The sequence below is a fragment of the Lingula anatina genome, chromosome 2 (assembly GCF_051362555.1).
Source record: "Lingula anatina isolate TDL-2025a chromosome 2, LinAna3.0, whole genome shotgun sequence".
In the NCBI taxonomy this organism is placed as follows: domain Eukaryota; kingdom Metazoa; phylum Brachiopoda; class Lingulata; order Lingulida; family Lingulidae; genus Lingula; species Lingula anatina.
The window spans coordinates 46696460-46718943 of NC_141768.1; the positions used below are offsets into that span (position 1 = coordinate 46696460).

Sequence of the window (22484 nt, forward strand, 5' to 3'; positions counted from 1 at the left end):
AAGCTTCATGAAATTCATGTGGCAATTCAGTCTGGAGCCTCTTCCATTTGTGATCACATTACAGTAGCTACGTAAGTTAAATTTGTATAAGTGTTTTTTTTTCTCTGATTTCAATAAATTATAACTAATTCAATTACCCAACAGACAAAAAAGTCACCATCAGATTTACGCAAATTGTTTGACTCATCTTAAAGGCAAATGACAATTTTTTTTCAGGAAGTAATTTTGTTAAGTGAGATAAGCAAGGATACCAACAGTGCTGCACTAACAACAACAGTATATTCTTTTACAAGTTTAGCCCCATGGGAATATGAAGCCATTTTAAGCACACTGATAATGCTTTGCCATTTGTAAACCAGTTACTAGTGCATCAGCACCACTTCCAGGCTCAGAAACAATTCTGTATGTGTCACAAACCTATACAATCCCCTCAAAGAAGCAGGGGCATAAGCATGGCCTTGGATAATGTACAATTTCACTTCTTATATTAGCCTTTATTGCTATATGTAATAACATACCAAAAAGCTTTTCACTCTTAGTTTTATGTTCGACATCTTGAAGGTTATCAACAGTCCATTTTCCCATTTACTTGAAATGTAATTTTTCCAAATGTGACATCTACTCTGGCCATTGAAAAGAGAGTCATTGATCAACAGGTCTGTACGTCAGAGTTCGAGGAGAAGGCCTGGGGCAGATCCATGATTATTTGAAGGGGGGGGGGGCGGTAAAGAGCTCTATAAAATTTTGATATTTTAGAGGGCAAACAGTGCCATTTGGTATTGTTTAGAACTACGATTCAGATAGTCAAAATTCTAATTTCAAGAGGGGACCGTCGGTGTGACCGTTTTCAGAAATTGAAGAGGGGAGGTCAGGACCCACATGGTACCCCCCTAAATCCACCACTGAAGGCGGATGCAAACGTATGATCAGTCAGTCTGTTTCTAAGCCACATTTTTCAAAGACCTGCTTTCCAGGATTTTAACAGCAAGGCAGAATTCTCTCAAGAAAAAAAAAATTTTTTTTTCCTTCCCATGAATCATTGCTTGCTCTGAGTCTGCACTTCAACTATTATGTTTTGTAACCTTTCTAATTGATAAATAATTAAGTTGGAAATGACTCACAACATCGCCTTCTCATTCTGTATACGTATTTCACCAGAAAATTTCCCACAAGATACTTTCAACTTGGGTTTTTTATTATTTTTACAATCTAAATTGGAGGGGGGGGGGGGGGTTAGTAACTTTGCAGACATAGAAAATATAACTTTGGGAGATGTTCAAAAGTAAAAAGTTCATACCTTATCTTTTGACATTGATCCATGCACTAGTTTGTTCACTTCACATAATATTAAATAAAATTTTTCTTTAAATAAATTGTCATTTTGTTGGACAATCAAGGCATTATGTTATTCAGTTAAATAAGTGTTATTACAGTTTTTATTTCATGTGCCTTTGTATTTTATAATATTATATATATATATATATATAGCCACTTTGCATATGCAGTGACTGTGTAAATTCATGCAATGTGCCATTTAGAGCTTAATGAACTATTATTAATATCTTAATTTAATTATTATTGATTTGATTATGGAAGATAGTGAGTTGTCTGTGATGGTTGGTATGAAGTTATAATTAAATATATTAGCTGCCAGGGTTTGAGAGAGAGAGAGAGAGAGAGGGAGAGAGAGAGAGAGAGAGAGAGAGAGAGAGAGAGCCAAAGACACTGCATTCCAGTTGAAATACATGAAGATCTAAATCATAATATTATATTGCATTTAAGATTGCAGTTTATGAAAGAAACTGAGAATGACGTAAGAAATATGTGGGAAATCAGATGGTTCTTCAGCTCCAATATATCAAACAGCAGGGTGGGAAGGTATATTGATGAATTATAACAGAATTTCTGCCATTAAAGGAAAAGCAAGATGGATGTGATTATTATACTCTTGTGGAGGTGAAGATTGAAGATAGAAACGTTCTTCTTTGCCCAGCATGCCCGCAAAAGCAGGCATGAGTCGATTTTTAAATTCTCTTTTTATTGATTGCTTTAATTGAAAGTGTTGATTGAGGATGAAAGTATGACAGATTATGACAATTAAATTGGTACATGTAAAGGATATCCTACTAAGGAATAACAGAACTACTGACAAATAAAGAATCCAAAATAGACATAAGGGGAAATTATAACTCCACTTCATAATTTGTCCATGATTGATACATATGGACAGTTACATCTTTAAAAAAAAAAAAAAAAAAAAAAAAAAAACAAGGGGCAGTTCACATTTATTCAGCAAGCTGTAATATGAAGACTGGATAATTACTTGCAAAAAAATTCTCACAAGTAGACTGCACCAGTATATTGATCTACTCAGTTTTTTTAGTTGATAACAGAAGCCACAATTTTAGATATCTTGGTTTTAGGATATCTTTTTGTGGAAAGGTTCTTTTACTGTCAAGGCACTAGTAATTTGCTTTGCCTATGAAACCATATCCACTTTTCAGAGGCATGGTACTGTATATGTCTTATTACCAGTACTTGTCACTTGTGGAGAAATCAGTCTCACTTCTTAATCAGTTTTAGATAAATTAATAAGTTCATTAAACGAACTACATGAAAAAATAGATTTCTACAACAGTCATTTAATTTAAAAAAGGTGTTTGATCCTCTGTTTTGGTCTTTTCAAGAAGGCACTGACTCTGGTACATGTAGTTTGATAGGGAAGGAATTCACGGCTTTACAATGGTATAACTGCCATGGTTAATCCAGAGGAAATAATTCAGAATTCTTAAAAAATTCACTGGAAATGCTTCAGGGGAATCCACTTCCATCACATTTTAATTGCCTAAATATTAACCAAACTTCAGAAAATGGTACATGTTTAAACTAACACAGAAGATGTCACTTTTGTAGATGATATCAATTTTAAAATACTTTATGGAAATGAAGTGTAATAAATGTACTGCATACAGGATATTTTCAAAATTCTCTGATGTAGAAATGAACCATTTTTTAAACTAAAGTTGATTAAAATTAATTAAAGCACTCTTGTACATATATTTTTGTCCACATTATCAATCAATATGAAAAATTCTGTACAATAGAATATGACATTTAGTATACCGGTAATTCAGGAATACACAGTCACCCTCAATGACAACAATACTGAATTAGTGGTGAGTAAGAAATATAACACCTGTCAGTGAAATTACTGTAATACTACATTAAGATTAATTACCCATCTTACATCATATATTAATTCATACCTCTTCCTAAATTTTTTTCATCATTTTTTTTCAAAAAAATTAAAAGTATTATACAGGATATTGTTTTGTATTGTAATGTGTTGTACATGTAATTAATGCTTTATAATTATAATGGCTAAATAGAAAAATAAATAAAATGATAACAAAAATAATAATAATGATTGATCAATAAAAAAGTCCATCATACCGAATCTCAATGTTTATTATGAAAAAAAGTATACAGTATATCAACAGGCTTGTAGCCAGGGTTCTTTTTTCTAAAAAAGTGGACCTTTTACCATGAAACCTTCATGTACCTAGATAAAATTTTACCCAGAGGGGACCTTTTCCTGGCAAGAAGTGGGGTTCTTTCAAACCCCTGAAACTCCCCTGGCTACAGGCCTGAACAAGGACTATAATGGTTTATCAGAACCTATGGATATCATCTGAGACAGATTTAACTGTAGTGGCTGGGACTGCACAAGTGTGAAATCAATTTTACAAAACTAGAAGACATGGGAGAATCTGGAAAATGGGAAACTTTTCAGCAAAAAGGATGAAATTTTATGCTTGGGGAATATGCTGTCTAAGAAATAAAATGCAAAATTGACAATCAATAGATAGATAGATGGCAATTTATTCCAACATAAGCAGAAAGTACAAAGTGTTTTACAAGTTAGGATATACATAATATATATACAATCAGTGTAACAGAAATAAATTCATACTTATACATTAAAAAAATACATGGTGTGTTGTACAAAATATTGTAATTCTACAATACTAGAGGGAAAATAAACAGAAAAATATGTGGATAAATTCTGTCATCTGTTATTTGCTATAACATACTCACTAATCTGTTATTATTATTTCTGATCCCACTTTTCTCCAAATTCTGTGAAATCTCACTTGATTCTAGGCTTATATAGTTGTGAGTCTTTTGGCAACCAGCTGGGAGGGGGGGGGGGAGAAATTCCCATTACAAACTATATTTGGGATATTAGGACTGCAGCCAGCAACCAGCCATTCAATTTCTACAACACCAGTATGTACCTTTACCTAGATTTCTACATGCAACTGACAGGTACGTGTAATTCCAACCAATGTTTTGAAATTAAGTTTTCCATTCCATTCCATTGAGGGAATACTTGGCATTCCTACCCCAATACACTGACAATTGCACAACAGGTAATTTCATTTAGATAAAACACTACATGTACATGTATTATATATAGCCAGGCCATTAAAGCATCTTTGCACCATCTGCTCAGTAAACTTCTTTGGTTAAATTATTGTTTATTCTTGTGGCCATTATTCATTCACTATATTATTCAGTCTTGCGTTTCTAGAAACTTGCATTCATGGCAGATGAAATCCTGCAGACACCACTTGTATTTCTGTTTTAAAATGGTTGCAGGTGTCACTCATACCCCTTTACTATACTTTGTGGGCTTGACTTCCCCCTGGGGACCACTCCCAGACCAGCTATCCTACTAACTATGGATCAATCTATTTCTAAAGGGATTCTCAATAAATTGTGGTCAACTCAGGCGGCTTAGATGTCTGTATAACAGCTACTGAAGCTGCTAGGGGGTAATTAATTGTTGTTTAGCAGCTTCAGTGGGTGTGCCAGACATCTAAGCTGCTTGAGTTGAAAGCAATTTAGCAAGAAACCCCTCGGAGATGGATCGATCCTGTTAGATCGTTCTAGGCATGGGAACCTAGTCCTAGACTCCCTCAGTCTTCCTTCAAAGCAGTGGAAAGTTTGTTTTGATTGCTTTTACCATGCTCGTGCAATCCTGCCCCATTAACTTCATAAGTGGTCAATTAATTGCACCACATGGTTCTGTGATGAGTTCATTCACCAGAGGGACAACTTCATCAGCACTCCAGCAGTACTGCAATTGAAAACAAATGCTGCAGAATTGTATTAATGTAATTTATGATCAATTGTCCTATCTTGCTATAATCTCACTACACTGCCTTGATGTTAATGGTGTTGATTATGTAGCTAATACGAAGTTAATGCATTTTCATTGCATTTATTCATGTAAAAGATAGTGTTGTCCATTTCTGTTTATCTGCACATGCACCAAAACTAAAATTGACACTTGCGAATAATTGATAAAGTTACATACTATATCTGCCTCTAGAGTTCTCTTAAGAGATGCTTACAAATTTAAAAACTGGAAAGACCTCATTCATCATTTTTTTTTATTCGAAACTGCACAACAGCGGAAAATTAATATGGCTTCCTCTTGATATGCTAGAAAAATTAATGTAATCTTCTACATCAATCTAGTTTTCCCTAGAGTTAAATCTTTCTCCAGAGAGCTTTTGGCACCAATGAGCTGCAATTGCATCACAGTCAGTAACTGCATAGGGCAACTGACTTCCTTCCCTTTGTAACATTTATCCATTTTGCACACCTAATTAACTAATGGCTTTTACAGATATGACGTCACATAAGCAAGGTTTACTTGATTAGGGTAATTATTGTAGTCCTTAGTGTTTAAAAATATCTTTAAAACATCTATCAACAACATCTAATAAGACCTCGTTAGAGGTTGAGACAACCACACAAGTTTAACTGCATTTGCAGGGCTAAAATAATGTCAAGACAATTAGGTTTCAGAGAAGCAATTTTTTTCCTATCCATAATAAAAAGTCCACCTTAGCTATAGGCTAGGGTAGTGCTCCCAAGTGAGTTGAGGAAAATGAACAGAAGCCACCAGTTTCAGGCAACTGAGAAAACACTTCTAGATGCCAACTGATGCAATGTCGTGCTCTGCTCTTTATTCACTGATCTTTAGATAAACCCTGAGGCTCGTTTCAGGTAAAGATAATTTTGTTTTTCTAGAAACCCAGGGTCGGATCTAGAATTATTTGTCTGAAGGGGAGAACCGATTTTTGGGAATGTTCAGGTTCAAGTTTATTCAATCTCACAAGTGGAATATTTTCAACATTGGGATACAAATAGAACATTCAACATTGAGCTACTAAGTTATGACAGACTGCGAATGCGAAGCCGAACCCCAACCCCTCCTCGACCCGCCCCTAAATCTGCCATTGTACCCCAGTAACTCCAGCTAAAAAGGCTGATGGTCAAGCAGGACATGGATGAGGAAACAAATTTGTCAAGATTTTTTTTTAGACAACTGGAACCCATGGCCAGGGAACAAACCTGTCTGACTTAGGCTGCATTCACATGATAAATCTAAATTCTAAAAACCTAAAAATCTCTTGGCGGCATCTAGTGATCACGGTCTGTGCCCTGAATACACCGCGGCGTAATTAACTAGCAGAGCGAGCAAGTTACTTCCCAATAATTGCAAAATGCACGACTGACTTTCTTGATGATTGTTTTAAAGCTAGGGATATGAAAATTCTGATACCTGGACGTATGCGCAGAGAGAAAGAAAATGACGGTTGCGGTTGCTTTGAAAAATGTGTTTGTCGATTTTGTGCAACAACAAGACGAAGAAGATATGGTCCATATACACACGACAGATATGGGTGTAAACTGACAAAATCCACAATTTAGAGATACAACTGCTAATGCATCCAGGCGTCAGAATCTCCTCCGAGCACAGCCGAGAATTAATTACAGCTTTGGAAACGACTCGCTCGCGCTGCTAGTTAATTACCCCGCGGGTTATTCAGGGCACAGACCGTGATCACTAGATACCGCCAATGTATTTTAAGGTTTTTAGAATTTAGGTTTTTCATGTGAACGCAGCCTTACTGCATGGCTTGAGATTATATAACATTTTTTTACATGATTACAGAATAGTGTCATTTTTTTAAACAGATGCTGTTATTATCATGTTGTGCAAAAAATGAGAAAATTCTTCACATACCTTCTAATGCCATTTTAGTTTAAATACACATACTATCTAATACCTAAACTTTAATTCAAGTATAACAATGAAGAGAATCAAGTCAAAACTCAATCAAATTTCCATCTCTACGCCCAAAATAATATAGTACAGAAATATAGTAAAATAATATAGTAAAAATTATAGTAAAATTGACCTTGCCAGCTATTTTTTTATATTTGCCAGCCTGCTATCCATTTGGCAAAGATATGTATCATGCCCCCCCCCCCCCCCCCCCCCCCCAATTGGTAAAAGTATCGGATATGCTAGTGATTAATTATAAAAGCTTTCATTTAATTCCCAGTATTTACTTCTAACATTCAGCTGTATCAGTTTATTCAAACCACCAATCTGTCAAAACAATGAATCATCTTATAAAAACAATGAAAAAAAAGAAGACAAATCTGCATGCAGCAAGAGCATTAATTTTCTGTTTGCCTGTTTTGATAGCTACTTTTATCATTCATTTTGTGTCAGCCACTAATCAAAATCTGTTCATGCTTTCTGAGAAAAAAAAGAAGCAGAATGTGCCCATTGCTGTAGTTGAGATGACAGCATTACTGTATCTGGGGTAGTAATTTCTCCAAGAGTTTTCAAGAGCTCTCCTCCCTCTAGATCATACCAAAATGAATGGTTTGCATTTAGTTAAAATTTGTGACAAACAGTTTTAAGAAAAATGTGTTGCTGCACATTTGTGGCAAGTAAATTTGCAAGAGTGTCTTAAGTCTTTAGTTGGTTTTCAAGAAAGTATTGAGTTTCTAGCAAATGTGCAACAGACCTCATTTGCAAGGTGAATTTTGCTGCAAATTTGCAAGAGTTTTTTTTACAATTTGATTTGTTAATGACATACCAGCATTCACTGTATGTGGGGAAGTAATTTACTAGTTTTTATCTCTCTTCCATTTGGCTAGTCAATTTAACAATTAGCTTTTTAATGAGCTGCATAAATAGCTAATAGTCTTTATGTGGGGAAGTAGGCATTTTGAACATTTTACCCTGTAACTAACTGATACTGAGAGTCTATTATTGAAAAATTTCAGAAATTTTGATGAGTTATTGAAAAACAATGGTTACATGCATGTACACACGCACATGCACACACATACAAACACCCACACAACCCAACAAATGATCTTTTGATTACAAAATCATAATCGAAGGAAGCAATTATGTCAGATGACGTATAAGGAGAAAGGGCATCCTCCCCTTGCTGTTATTCACTGGTTTCTGCGGCTGAATGCACACAATAAGTTATAAACTGAAAACCAGACTGCTGGAGGTAAAAATTGATCGCCATAAATGGTCCATTAGCTGCTGTTTGAAGATTTTTTTCCTAGTGTTACAACACAAGAGCAACCCACATTACTGCCTGAATTATTCAAGAAATTAAAGCTTTTCAAAATACGCAGAATTAGTATCATATAAATGCCACTAGTAGTGAATCAATCAATAGCCTTTAAAGGGTGGTTTGACAAGCATGTTTAAAAAGAGGTTTATCTAACTAATGCTCGGTTCAATATAAAGTCAGCGCTGGCTTATCCGCTGGGTGGTAGTATGGTCATGTATGCTCATCTGTCCTGTCAATATGCCGCCATAGTGAAACACACATTATTTTCCAGGAGCTGAGAATCAATATGGAAATGAGAAAACAATAAGTCATGATGCCTGAACAAACTTTGTGATTAAAAACCAAAGCTTCCTACAAGCACACAAGCTGCTCATTTCGGGGAGTTTAATCAAAATTTATGCAAATTAATATCATAGAATCAATAAAATATTGAGATCCAAATACACTATGAGCAAATAGCTTCTTGGCCTCAGTGTTGAAACAGATGCAGATATTTGCACTATGGGTCCTGTCTGCCAACACTGCCATTGATTTCGATACATACGGTAATTGTACGTTCCCATAAGCAAATATTTCTTTGAGCTGCGCTGGTTACTTGAAAACTCCGAGGAATAGAGTGCACACCTCAATAAAGGGAACAGAATGCCGGAAAACGAAGCACTCATTGCCACTATGGAGTTTTGAATGGACAGACTATCACAGCGGATATTTAGGAACAATTTACTATGTATTCCGTGGGAGTGAAGAGCAAAGAGAAGTCTGAGAAGAAGGTATACTATATGGCTGTTGTTTTTGTTTAGTTTACAAACTGTGGTGAATATATTCAAAATTTTGATTACATTTGTCTAACAAATGGGATTGTGTGGTGTATGGATTAACATTAAATTGTATGTAGAGCCAACCCTCTCAATATAAGTTAATTTAAAGTTTGTTATACCCGGTATAGTTATCAAATTTTCCTTTTTGGTATATCAACATAAATGTTTTTTAAAATGAGCAACAAATTTTATTTGTCACAGGAAAAAAATTCCAGTTTATAATAGAAAGATAAAACATGAATCTGGTTAGGCAGTTTCTTTACTCCTTTACAACTTTCATCCATTGTTTCAATTACTTTTTCTTTTCAATATAATTGAAATCATACAGGACTTGTGTGAAATTTTTACCCCATAAATGTTAGGGAACTTTAAAAAGCCTGTCCACTAATTCAACACAAGCATTATGTATAATACAGTGTATTATCATTGCTGAAAGTATTTCCAGTAATGTTGTCCCAAAGCAGTTGAAAGGTAATGAGGCAAACCTACATGTACCTGGCTGGACTCACCTCGAGAAATTTTTAGAGAAAAAATTAAACTGGAGAAATTTTAGATGAAGCAATTGCATGTGCCTTAATTGCCTGTGACCCTGGTGTTGGAATGGCTGCAGTACTGTTATAGGACACACATTTGCTGCAAGCAGACATCAATTAAGCTGGCTCCGGAGACGCAAGGTACAATAAATCTGAACCTGATCTAAAAAATGGGATGTGCAATTCACACCCTGGCTGTTTATTGCGATTTACACTGACATGTAGATGAATGTAGCTTTCATCGTTTCAGCTTAAGCACAAAGTGTGTGCCCTCTTGATGCTTCTGTTATGGCCAACAAAACGGAAGAACATAATTGTTTTCTGATGACTAACAGCACTCACAGTGCCATATGAACCCTCACTCATGTGCACTGCAGATGATCCACCATCTCATTGTGACTTAACACCCAGCCTTGGTTTTTGAAAATAAGCCAAGGATCACAACTGAAAAACAGTCAATACAGTTATGACTCGATCTTTTTCATGGGTAAAAATTATCAATCTTTCAGATACATTATTTTATAACAACTAAAATTATATTTTTATATAGCATTTATGGTGCTTCTACTAATTCATAGAATAGAACCATAAATTAGCCTGTTTTTAAATTTGCTGCTACCACTCAATAGGAATGAAATGGTTCTGATTTTAAGAAATTATGGGTTAAAAAATACAGCACCTTTAAAAAATTAATAATTTTTCCTCCATCAAAAAGATCAAGTAGTTAACATAAATCCTGTTACTGTTCAGTGAGGGTTACTTCACCTTCAAATTAATTTTCATACCACATATGGTGCCCTATCCTTACAAGCATGGGGTACATATATGAGATGATATCTGTATGAGAGTATTCGTGGAGTCCTTATATATCGTGAAAACAACATGTTGTGTATTGTATAAGACGATGATTGTGTAACTTTTAGACACACACACACACATGTTCATCATGCAAAGGAGAAGTTTAGCATTAGTTTCCCCCCCGGCCTCTCAACAGACAAACTTATATCAGTAGTATTAATAAATGGTTTATTTAGTAATTTAGGCAAAAAAATTTTTTTTTTTGAAAAGGCACTTGCTGCCCTTTCCCAAATCACACGCACAAGTTTATCTTATGATCTCCAACATTAGTATAGGAAATCATGTCTTTAGTAATTTGGACAATGTCACCTCTTTTCATAAACAACTTTTTCGTCATTTACTCAACTTTGCCCTCTCAGTTCAGTGCCTGTATACAGTCAGTTATTTTCAAAATCCCTTGAGCTATGTTTTGAAATCATGAACCGTATAGATTTTGTCTCTTTTTATTGGAAAAACAGATATAACACAAACCCAAATTTACTTTGTTAACATAAGAAAAACACAAATGCAATTATATATTTCATCTAGGTGTTTGGTTTGACATAGTGTACTCATTGTTCAATACAACATTGCCTTCCCATTTCTCTGATCTAATAAGCTGAGCTGCATGTAAAAAATGAATTCACTATTTTGCTCAGGGTATGCTTCAGAAAAGAGATTGGATTTGAAAACAGTATTAATCTTGCTTATTTCTCAATTTTTATTAGAGTTATGTTTGCCTGTATGTGCTGTACTAGTAGGTCTAACTGTGTACCAGGATTACATGTCATTAGATATGAACATCTGTGCATCAGACTGCAACAGTGCACAAGTGTTGAATAATCATAGGGCACACGCAGCAAACAGCATAGAGGTGTGAAAAAAATGCAAAAATGCAATTCACAAGCATTCATATGTATAGACATACCTTAAATTATTCCATATTGAATTAATTCAAAGATGAAGTATTTTTTAAAATTGCATCTCCTGAGGGAAAAAGATTTTTCTCTTTTCAGAAGAATTACTACATGCACTGCTGGGGTAATCTTTCTTTCAACCATGAGAAATAAAAAAAGCTATAGAAGTTTTTTAAGTCTTTTAAAACTTACTGTAAGACTTTTAATTAAAAGTATCTTATCTCCTGGCTAGACAGGATATCAATTAAGAAAGCATTACTATAGAAACACAGATGGGACCCAAGAGTTACCACACCAAATCCAGAAAATTACATTGCTTAACTAATTACTTTTTGGAGGAAATCATTTATATTTAAGGGGGAGATTCAGAAACACTGTGATAAATCATTGTAGTTCAGTTTTCTGGTGTTACTGCATGTGCCATATTGTTCTCAAAGTATGTGAACATGCATATATAAAATATTAAATTATTTATAAATATAAGTTATTTTTACATAGATTCCAATCTCACTGTTTTCAGCCTCATTTTTGCATCTGAGGGTACAACCTAAAAGAATAAGCTAATAACTACACAAATGAGTTAAACACATTTCTATGAAGAAATTAATAATTATCTTACTTGTAATTGGTTCCATGTGTTAAAAGAGTGTTTTTTAAACTAAAACCACCATCTTTTACAATTTGAGATTTTATATATATCTTGATAACTGTAGTAGTTTTCTCTATTATGTAAATTCTACTGAACACATTTAATGGATTTTAGACTTAAAGTAAATAAATAGATAATAATAATAATAATAATAATAATAATAATTATTATTATTATTATTATTATTATTATTGTTATTATTATTATAAAAGGGTGTGGTCACTAACTTAAATCACAGACTGACATTGCATGAGTTGGGATAAAGAAGAGTACAAACTACAATGACCCGTTATCAGCTAGTATATATATAGAACTTGTCTTCTCAGATACACCATAGTAAACATTACACTTACAGCAATATGCAGCATCCATTTACTAACACACATATCCCTGGTAATTGCATAGTTAGGTACTGTTGAAGCAATAGAATTATCATTAATAAGTTATTAAGACCATCTGAAAAATGGCAGAGCAGCAATGAAAATGACTGAATCAAGGAAAACATAAAGACCGACTATATATGCAATGAGGAGAGTCAATAAGAGCATTATTGCTTTTGCTTTGATTACCTTCTTTGATTTTATTAGTTAATCACTTAATGAGTGGGAATGCCCGACATACACGTAGCTATCACTTCTGCATGCTAAAGTTGTACTATTTAGTGTTAGTCTTTAAGCTAATGAGTAATAAAGTTAACTGTAAGTGATCAATACCTTCTAATGACCTTTCACAATTTGAAATGCCTTTGATACAAAAGACACATTTGTCCATTTTCTGATTATCCAAATACTAAGACATTTCTCCCAATGTGCTGAGCCACACGTTCTAGTTTATTTTATGATATAATGTTCATGTGGATCAGTATCATAATCTGATTTGACAGTACAATACAATACATATATATATCTGCCCGCCTCTCTCTCTGTCCTCCCTCTAATGAAGTGATAGATCTCACAGCCGATGAGATTTAATTCTGACTTGCTGATTAAATCTGAGGCAGATTGTGCTGGTGTAGGGTTTTCACATCAGGTGTGCGGCAGTCGTCAGCCTGCTGCCGCCAAGTCACAACACAGGAGGAGCTAACACACAGCAAATTGCATTATGCTGTAGGCAGCCTAAGATACAGGCACCGGGATCACTCCTATCTTCTAACCTTAGGAAATGAGGGCATGCTAATTTTTTTTTTCACTGGAAAATTGCCTGCGAAGAATGACTGATGTGTTTTTCAAGGAATCTTAATATGAAGCTGCAGGATTGATCTGAATGTGCTTGCCTGCTTGCTAGTTTTTCAATTCAACTCAGTGAAATCATCAGATAAGTGAGAGTTCAGTTTTGCAACGGATGGCATAATGTCCATGGTCTCAGCATCGCACGAGTCTTCAAAGCCCATTCAGAACCACGTGTCAAAGCGAGCATGCACACGCGTGCATGCGACAGAAATCAAGGTTAGGCAGCCGGAATCCCCCTGTTCAAGTGCAGGCAAACCATTTCGTTTGTTTCGTTTTCCTCTGATGGGCTATGTGCGGCTAGGACGCCCTACACTTAAGGTAAGATGCCACTGTAGGTAAAGCCAGAGTCATCACATGTATAAGTGGTATACTTAACTGATCCAATCTGGTTCACTGTGAGATATTGACAACTTAACAACCTGGCTATTACGTAGCAGAGTCACCTAATTAACCTCCACAAACACGGCTAATTAATTAACTAAATAGCAGGAAGGGAACGTGTGGAAATACTTGTGAAAGGGAGTATTACCCTGCAGCCAATAAGCCAGCAAAAATGGAAGGTAGGCCTTTCTGAGAGCGCATTCAGAGCAAGTTGGTCCATGTACTAATAGATCCACAGACTAAATATGGCTGATCCATTTAAAAGCCATGCTGCTAATTCCCTGATGGTCTCCCGGCCTCCACACTTGCCATCGATGCAGGGACCATACAATTAAAACTTAGTGCTGAGATTTGATCCATTTAATGGGGCGTGTGGAGACGGGGAGACCATCAGGGAATTAGCGGCATCACCATATTTAATTGGTGGATCAGTTAGTCCAGGAATCATCGGTTTTAGGCTGCATTCACATCATGTCATCCCAATGGAGCCGAGATTTAATGACTGTACCCCCGCAGGGAGGATGCATGGGGAGGGGTGTGAGAGGCGGGGAGACTATTAAAAGAATAGGTGGTTTTCCTTTCATTTTCGTCCGCCATATTTAGGTCGTGGCTTTGTAGAGTCATGGCTCAATTCGATGTGAATTATGCGGCCTTAAATGCGCTCTTCTAAAGTGAGCCAATCCAGACTGGATCAGTAAAGAACACATTCACTGTGAAAGGGTTAGGTGTTAAAACAACAACATGAACTGAAAGTTAAGATACTGACAACATATATATTCGAGTTATGCTGTAGCAAGGAAAAAACAGAATAAATAAATGTATCATGGATGAGTTTCAGTGGTGGATTTAGAGGGGGGGCTCAGGGGGGTCCTGACCCCACCTTCGTTTTTTGAAAAAAAAATCATACTAAAATATTCCCCTCTTAGAATTAGAATTTTGATCTAGTTCTTAAACATTCCAAGTGGCACTGTTTGCCGTCCAAAACACTACATGTACAAGGGGGCCCGAGGGTCGGCCTTGCATCCAAAGCCAGTCATTCCTGAAAAATTGGACCCCCCTTTAAAAAATCCTGGATCTGCCCCTGGAGTTTGTACCTTGTGTTAACATGTGGGGAGAAAAATGAACATGCATAATAGATGCCACAACATCAAGTAATGCTTATATCATATTTCCCAGTGTTGATCAGACTGACCTTCACATATTCACTTTATGTGGAACAGATTGATTCTTTATAATACAATAGATAACTGAACTTGTATTTCGATAGAGTTCAAATAATTCCAAGAAAAATAGACAGTTGATATACTTCCAAGAAAAAAATCTTTCAAGCTAAATCTGTTCTTTTTTTTTCAACTGAATGACTGTGTCAATTATTTTTCCATTATTTTATTGTATTTGATAGAAGGCATCAGCACTGATGCTGATGTTAATGCTTTATGCACGTAGGACTTAAGTAGGCAGAGTCGACAACAGTTGTATATACGCGTCAAGGGCAATTTTACTGCTAAATGTACCGGTAGTAAGTGGGCTTGTAATTTAAGTTTTGGAGTAATGTCTGCCTCTTTGAAAATGTGCTAACAGCTATATTCATTCTAAGCAATCTTTGCAAGCTAGCAGGCAGCACTAATGGTTGTATTGTATGAAAGCACAAACTCACATTCATGCAAGAGCAATTCAGTTTCTTTCAGTTGATATTCTCTTGACGAAAACGTCAATTAATTCAATTAAAACCACAAGTGATACGCTAAATAGGCTTCATTTTCAAAGGTTCATTTTCTCTCTTTACAGATTTGATTTTTTTTCTATACATGTACGCCAATGGATGATGGCTACTTAATGTAAACTGAAAGATCATTTCAAAAATCTTCGTTTGTGCAAAACACTGAAGAATAACATTAGAACCATTACCTCTCATTCACCTACTCAGAAAACAATAATATTCCTAGAGGGTTTATTGGATTTTCAAAGTGACGCAAATCCCTTTCTAAAGTACTATACCTCGCAGCATTCTAGTGTCTGGTTGAATGAACACAGATCTCATTGCCCCGGTTAATGGAGTGTGATGACCAACAATTTTACACACCTATAATACAGGTGCTCTTTAAATATTTTTTAAAGTCCTTCGCAGGGTAAAAATAGACTTTTTTATATGTAGAAATCAAGCATGAGCAGAGTTAAATGAGGCGGCATGACTGAGGTAGAATTAAATGAATACTGACAGTATGTTATTGCAGCTTCTAGTTATTTTTTAGGTCTATTTGTTGATTTGATAGTGTGAGATCAATCTATTCCAGATGAATACACCTATAATTCATAGGTCTCTTACACTGGAATTTTTTCTACCCATTTTTATATAAATTTTTTATACTGCAGACTTTGTAAAGAAAACCGCTTAAACAGGATTTTAGTAAGGTGAGCATTGACAGCTTTATTTGTCATGCAACCCTCATCAATTCTGTGTGCAGGGGAGGGGGGGGGGTGCTGACCTCACTGTACACCTATATCTAAGTAGCAGTTTATTGGAGATGAGACAGGACTATTTTTCTTTAATTTCCAATCAACAAACAAATACTGGTCAGCCAGCTAAAATGGACTGACATATATTTGGTCAAGCAACGTAAAATTCAATTAAAGTTCAAAGGGGTTCAAAGTTACTTTTTAAGTTGGTAACAATGTGTCCCCACCGCCTCCAGGACATGGCTGAAAGCAACTGCCAGTCTGTCAACACAATCAGTCAGCGCCTTTTGATACCCGCGCGCAATGATTACTCACACACTTTACATAAGCTGACTCCGGCTGCACAATAATCACAATGTTGCCCATTCTGTGGTAACAATAATGAGTACGAGGTGTGTGTTCACAAGTATTAGAACTGTGATTATAGCCTCAACACCAACAGACACAAAATACACAAAAATAAACGACCTCCCTCCTGAAATTCTCTCTCAACATTTTACTGCATTAGTTTGCCATGGGACTGGGCTAGATGTGGGGGCTGTCAAAAGTCCCAGACAGAATGATGCACAAATATAGCACTTCAGTTTATCAGGTAAGCAAATTGGCTGAAAGCCATTATAATCTTCTATACTAAGTGAGCTGACATTTTAGAACTGATAAGTTGAAGTGTTCAATAACAGTTACTGTTTTCAGTGCTTCTTTGCACTAAATTCCTTGGAGAAATCCTAAAAGGTACCAGACACAGTTAATTTCAATTATTCTGGTCCTCTGTCATATCAATATATCTTATAAAATTAGATCAAACATTTAATTTTCAGTACAGAATAATGATAAACAAGTTCTATTTGTAAGAATTTTCCATTCTGTTGAGAATTCATTTCAATCACTTTGCAATATATGAGAAATGTCTATGAATTTTCGTGGAATTGCACATAAAAAATGTAAGAGATTTTTGCACAAGGTGAAAGACAGTTAAGTTTACTAGACACCAACATATAAGCCTGTTATTCTGCTTTAATAAATGCAAAAAACACAGGTGTATCTGCTGGTACTGGGCATTTCTAAAACCATACAGGTGATTTTTAGCATCAAAGTAAAAGAAAATTATCTACCTGAATATTTCACAAGTTTGTGCATTTAACATAAAAACTTTAAACCATTTAAATCTACCTCAGTTTTTAACATCCCAACTTCAAAATTATATGGAGGCTCTCATATCATAGTTAAAGATGGACTTTAACAAAGGGGTTAATCAGCAATGAGTTGTAATAATTTCTCAAGTGTAACAACAAAAGAGTTGATGTTATCTGAAGTTTCACTGTACATCCCTCTGTCCTCTTTCTCTCTCTCTCTCTCTCTCTCTCACACACACATGCATGCACTTGCACATAAAAATGTCATTATAAATAAATAAGATTCAAATACAGTTTAAAAAAAGAAACTGTAAGATTTTTTTAATAAACAGACTTCATTTTACTCATATTAAGATTTTGCTGCACAAAATGAAGGCATCAAGAACAATAACCAAATATCTCATGTCTTTTAAGTAATATTTTGATTGAAAAAAAAAAGGCAGGGAAACATAACCTTTGCCATCCATGGCAAACAGACATGAAAGCCTACAGCTAGCACTTGTTAAATTACAATATTTATTTTGGTTTTCTCCTCCATCAAGCAGACTGTATTGATTTTTGCATCAGTTGAAGAAACATTGAAGAATAGAACATCAAATGATCATTAACAGCTCAGACATTACTCTCTGAATTAGTGGGATTTCTCAAGTTAAAATAAAGTGTAACAAGAGGGGGTTGAACACGTCTGGAGAGCTCCTTGGTTCTTATCTCTCCATACATACAGTGTAAGTGCCTTTCCTTGACATTTAAAAGGGAGACAGTTGGCTGATAACAATGTATGGTAGCTAGCTGACACCACTGCATTCATACAAGCATATCAGATTGTAGACCAAAATCTTTTGCTGTTATATCAGCTTGCATCCAATGTAGCATAAAAAAAGAGAATTTTAAATGCTAAGTGCCTGTAATTTTATACCCTCATGCAATTGTAGCATTTAAACACTTATATTACATTGAATACATGGACTGGGAGATGTTCATCAGCTGTAGAAGTGATAAAAGGATTAAAGAGTGAAAGTGAAAAAAGAAAAAAAGTTTTCTATAAACTATATACTTCACAATTTTTGGTCCGTCTCTCTAACAGTTAGTTATTGTCCCATGACCAAAGAATGCCTCAATTGGTGTGGTGAGTGAGATCAAAAGATCAGTTGTCATTGTTCATTTTTGACGACTTTTTTGTTATATGACAAACCTCAACAATCATAAAAACTTAAATTCAATTACTTTATAATAATAATAATAACTTGGGATATTTGCACCGAATTTTGTTTAGATCATTGAGTGAACAAACAACAATAATGATAATTGTTTTCCTAACTTACAGCATTGAATTGCTATCTAAATATATAGGCCACATACATGCAAATAATCAAATATAAAAAAATACAATTTTAAATTCATAACTGATTAATGTTCAAACATGCAATATGGAAAGGACTTTGTATGTAAAATGTCACTCTAAATATCCCCTAAATCAATATTTTATGTTGTCCACACACTGGTGCATTTTACATAAACAATTTTTACACGAAATCCTTTTCTATCAGAGCCATTATAGCATCAGACCTTTGTTGAAAACCCCTGAAGTAATAAAAGTTAGACCTACAGGTGTATTGAATAATTATTTTCCTCAAATTTCCCAGAGATTTAATCTTTTTTTTAATCAACTAGGATATATAACCCTATTCCCATTTTAAATTGCTGAATTTTTGGAAACTGATGACAAGTGAATGCATGAGTGGTGTGATGCTATAATAATGGATGCTATAATAATTGGATCTCCAAGACTGGGTTATATAGATATTTAGTTCCTCAACAGTTTTGAATAGGCTGAATATGAAAGTTAAGGGGAAAGTGTTTTTAATTTCTTTGATAATCAATTAGTTTACATATAAATTGGTCTCATGCACGTCATATGCCTTCTGTGTTAAATATATTGCCTTTTAAACTTATGTGAGCAACCCTGATTTTATTAGCATCAGTTGTGCAATAACAATAAAAAAATGAAATCTTCATGCAATATTCATGACTCCTTATGCATAAGTGTTATCAGAAGATTGCATAGTTCAATTACAAGACATCAGTTCAATTGGCTCTATTCCCCTTCTCCCAGAAGCAATGAGGAAATCAAAGTTTTAGACCTTGAACTGCCCCCAGTACAGACATAGAAAATTGGAAAACCATCGAGATAGTGAAAGATGTCTCTTGTGGGATCACTCTAAAGGGCACTTTTAACTGTTGTGAAACAAGAGAAGATGAGACAGACGATGGTCTTGACGATAACCAGAGAGATGTTATGCAGGAAAAATATGTATTGATGTTCAAATAATGTCTCCTGAGGTCTAATCTATGACTCGGATTGTTCCAATGAAGGATGTATATGGAGGCAGAGGTTTGGAGGCAGATGTGACTAGACTGAAATGGAATGGTATAGTAAGAGTGTTTACCACAGATTATCCACTGTCTCTAATGGATTAGATATGTTAAGGAGGTCTGACGGCATTATTGTTACGAACACCATGACAGAACAATCTTCACCATCCTCTAAGAGGTCCTAGCTCTCTCGTTATTATAGCCATGAATCTGTGAAATAAATATATCATGTGTCAGAGCATGTGCGTGTGTGTGTGTGTGCATGCATGTGTAATTATTATAAATATTATCATAAAAAACCTAATTTTATAAGGGACAGAAAAACAATTATCATTGTGTTTTAATGATACTCGCTAAATGATTTTAAACACTTTGGTACAAATGATTTTACAGATATTTATTATATTTGTCCTTAGAAAGTGCCAGGTGACTAAAACTTTCAATTAGGACTGAAAAATTCACAGACAGGAGCTGCTTACCCTGTCCAGCCACCAGTGATTCATTTCAATGCCAATACTGTCGGCAAACTCACGCAATGTGCCAGATAAGATCACAATCTACTGAGCAAATCTAACTATTTCAGTTTTCCCCGTTTTCCCAGCTGGTACATTCACCTCAATCAATGCCAGTGCAACACAGAGCACCTTGACTATTTTCAATTTTTCTTAGCAGATGGACTCTGTGGATTTCTGTTACAACTGAAAGTTAAGTAAGCTGCAAAAGTGAATTTGCATCAATATCAGTCATTTGAAAAAAAGAGGACTTTTGCAAGGTTTGAACCAAGTTGAGATTTTGCCCTTTAAGAAAATACATGCCCTTACCAGCCTCTGCTTGGTAACATGATGAAATGGAGCAGAATTTCAACCATGAATGATACATGAAAAACACGGAATTAATTTTGCAAAGTACATTGTATTAATAATTCACTATTCTTACAATAAGAACAATAAACACTAGATTTTTTTAATTTCCAAATTTGAAATACTCATGTTGTAACATTTTTAAAATCCCAAAGGTGTCAAAAGTGAAAACTAATTATAACATTGCGCCAATCTCAAATGCATGCTGGGTGGTGACAAGCAATTTGAAATATGAGCAAATGTAACACAGGGCATGCAATTTCCTGTCAGTAAAATTACTGCTGAAGGGAATATGAACCATCAAATATATGCAACTGTGCATTGTTATCCTGTACTGATAGGGATAGTACCAATAAGAGATTCACAATACAAAAGACAAACAAAAAAATATTTTTCCTTTCTTATACAGTGGATAAATTAATAAAGACACAACCACTGCAAGGGAACACGTGCAGGAACGGTGGCTGTGGGAATTGATTGAGGGATTACACGGCATGCTTTCAAGTGGGCATCATTTTTGAGCCACAGCTCAGTTGGGTTGTGGCTCACCTTGCATTGGTTGTGAACAGATTCTATAGTTTGCCAAAAATTAAACAAATTCCAGCATTATTCATATGAAAAAAGCCATATCCAAAAGTTTAAAACCTCCTCCTCCTCTAAAACCTCTGCACTCACATCCTCCATCCTTGAAAGACTATGCAGCAGTCATCCACTGCAAATAAGGAAAAAAATCCTTATTGATGTGCTTTTTGGGCTTTTTGGCATTATTGCATGGATTGTTATACATAATCATAATAAACAATACTCCGGTGAGTAATTTAGTTAATGCAAGTACAATATGAATGGGTGCTAGTTTAGATTAGGTATTTAATCCATCAATCTCTGGCATACTGGTAAATAAGATGAAAATTACAGTCAAAAATATCAGTCTCCTTACCATAAATTTTCCTCCAGAGAACACATTTGTTGCTCCATCAAAGAACCAGATGTAAATTTAAAAAGGAAAGTCATCTCTCAGCTGATAATCAGTTCTGTTGAAGTTCACAGTAATTGTCATTTAGCATGTCATCAAACCAAGCAAAAAAACATCTTATCAATCAATTGAAATGGAACATTTTTAATAGCACAACTCTGGTATAGGCATTCAGGGCAATGGCTGTCAAAGAGCACACTGAGAATGAGCCAAGCGTTCTGGTATGGTAACTGCCAGATTACGCAGAGAGCACTTAAAAGTTCTGTACGTTCGAGATAAGTACCTTACATAGAGAGTAACCATACTCAGCGCTGAACACACGGGACAGGCTCAGCTGTAGTAATCACACTGAGCCGACAGTTCTGTTGGATGAGTATTGTAAAGTTAATTATTCAACATCTGAGAAGATTGAAAATGATGCAGTAATGAAGTCAAACTTTAATCTAATGCTAACCTACCAGAGGGAGCAAACTTTAAGACATCATTTACTCCCAAGTCTGATAGTGTCGAGGGGCATTGCTATAATGGATATATGCTATAATTAATAAGACTGAGGAGGTCGATGTGAGACAGCATCTACCAATTATTGTAAAATAGAAATGCAATGCTGCAGCGTAGTGGGTGTGCGGCTTAGGCGTTTTCATTAGTAACTTGTCCACTGAGTGATGCATTCCAGAGCCCCAAGGCCGGACCCCCCGGGCACCAGAGTTCAGGATGCACACTGTCGTTGATCGCTGGAAAGCTCCCGATGACAGCAACGTTCTTGTCCTAGTAAGTGCACCATAGCTATGGCTTAGAGATTAGACTGTAGGCTGCTACATAACATAGAGACAGCAAGGGATGTAATACTAGT

General features: G+C 35.4%; 1 protein-coding gene across 5 annotated transcripts in view; it reads left to right on the forward strand.

Moving 5' to 3' along the window:
• LOC106155694 (inactive dipeptidyl peptidase 10) overlaps positions 1–22484 on the forward strand; it is a 100374-nt gene that overhangs the window by 6425 nt on the left and 71465 nt on the right. Inside the window, exons 1-2 of one of the 5 annotated variants that reach the window (XM_087004318.1) lie at positions 16731–16884; positions 22308–22402. The exons of 1 other annotated variant lie outside the window; for it this stretch is intronic. In XM_087004318.1, coding sequence (XP_086860444.1) covers positions 22346–22402 — 57 coding nt within the window. In that variant the 5' untranslated portion in view covers positions 16731–16884; positions 22308–22345. Of the gene's footprint in view, positions 1–9075; positions 9242–13229; positions 13773–16729; positions 16885–22307; positions 22403–22484 lie in introns of those variants that run through there. 3 more of the 5 variants (XM_087004320.1, XM_087004311.1, XM_087004316.1) reach the window with 3 other exon arrangements.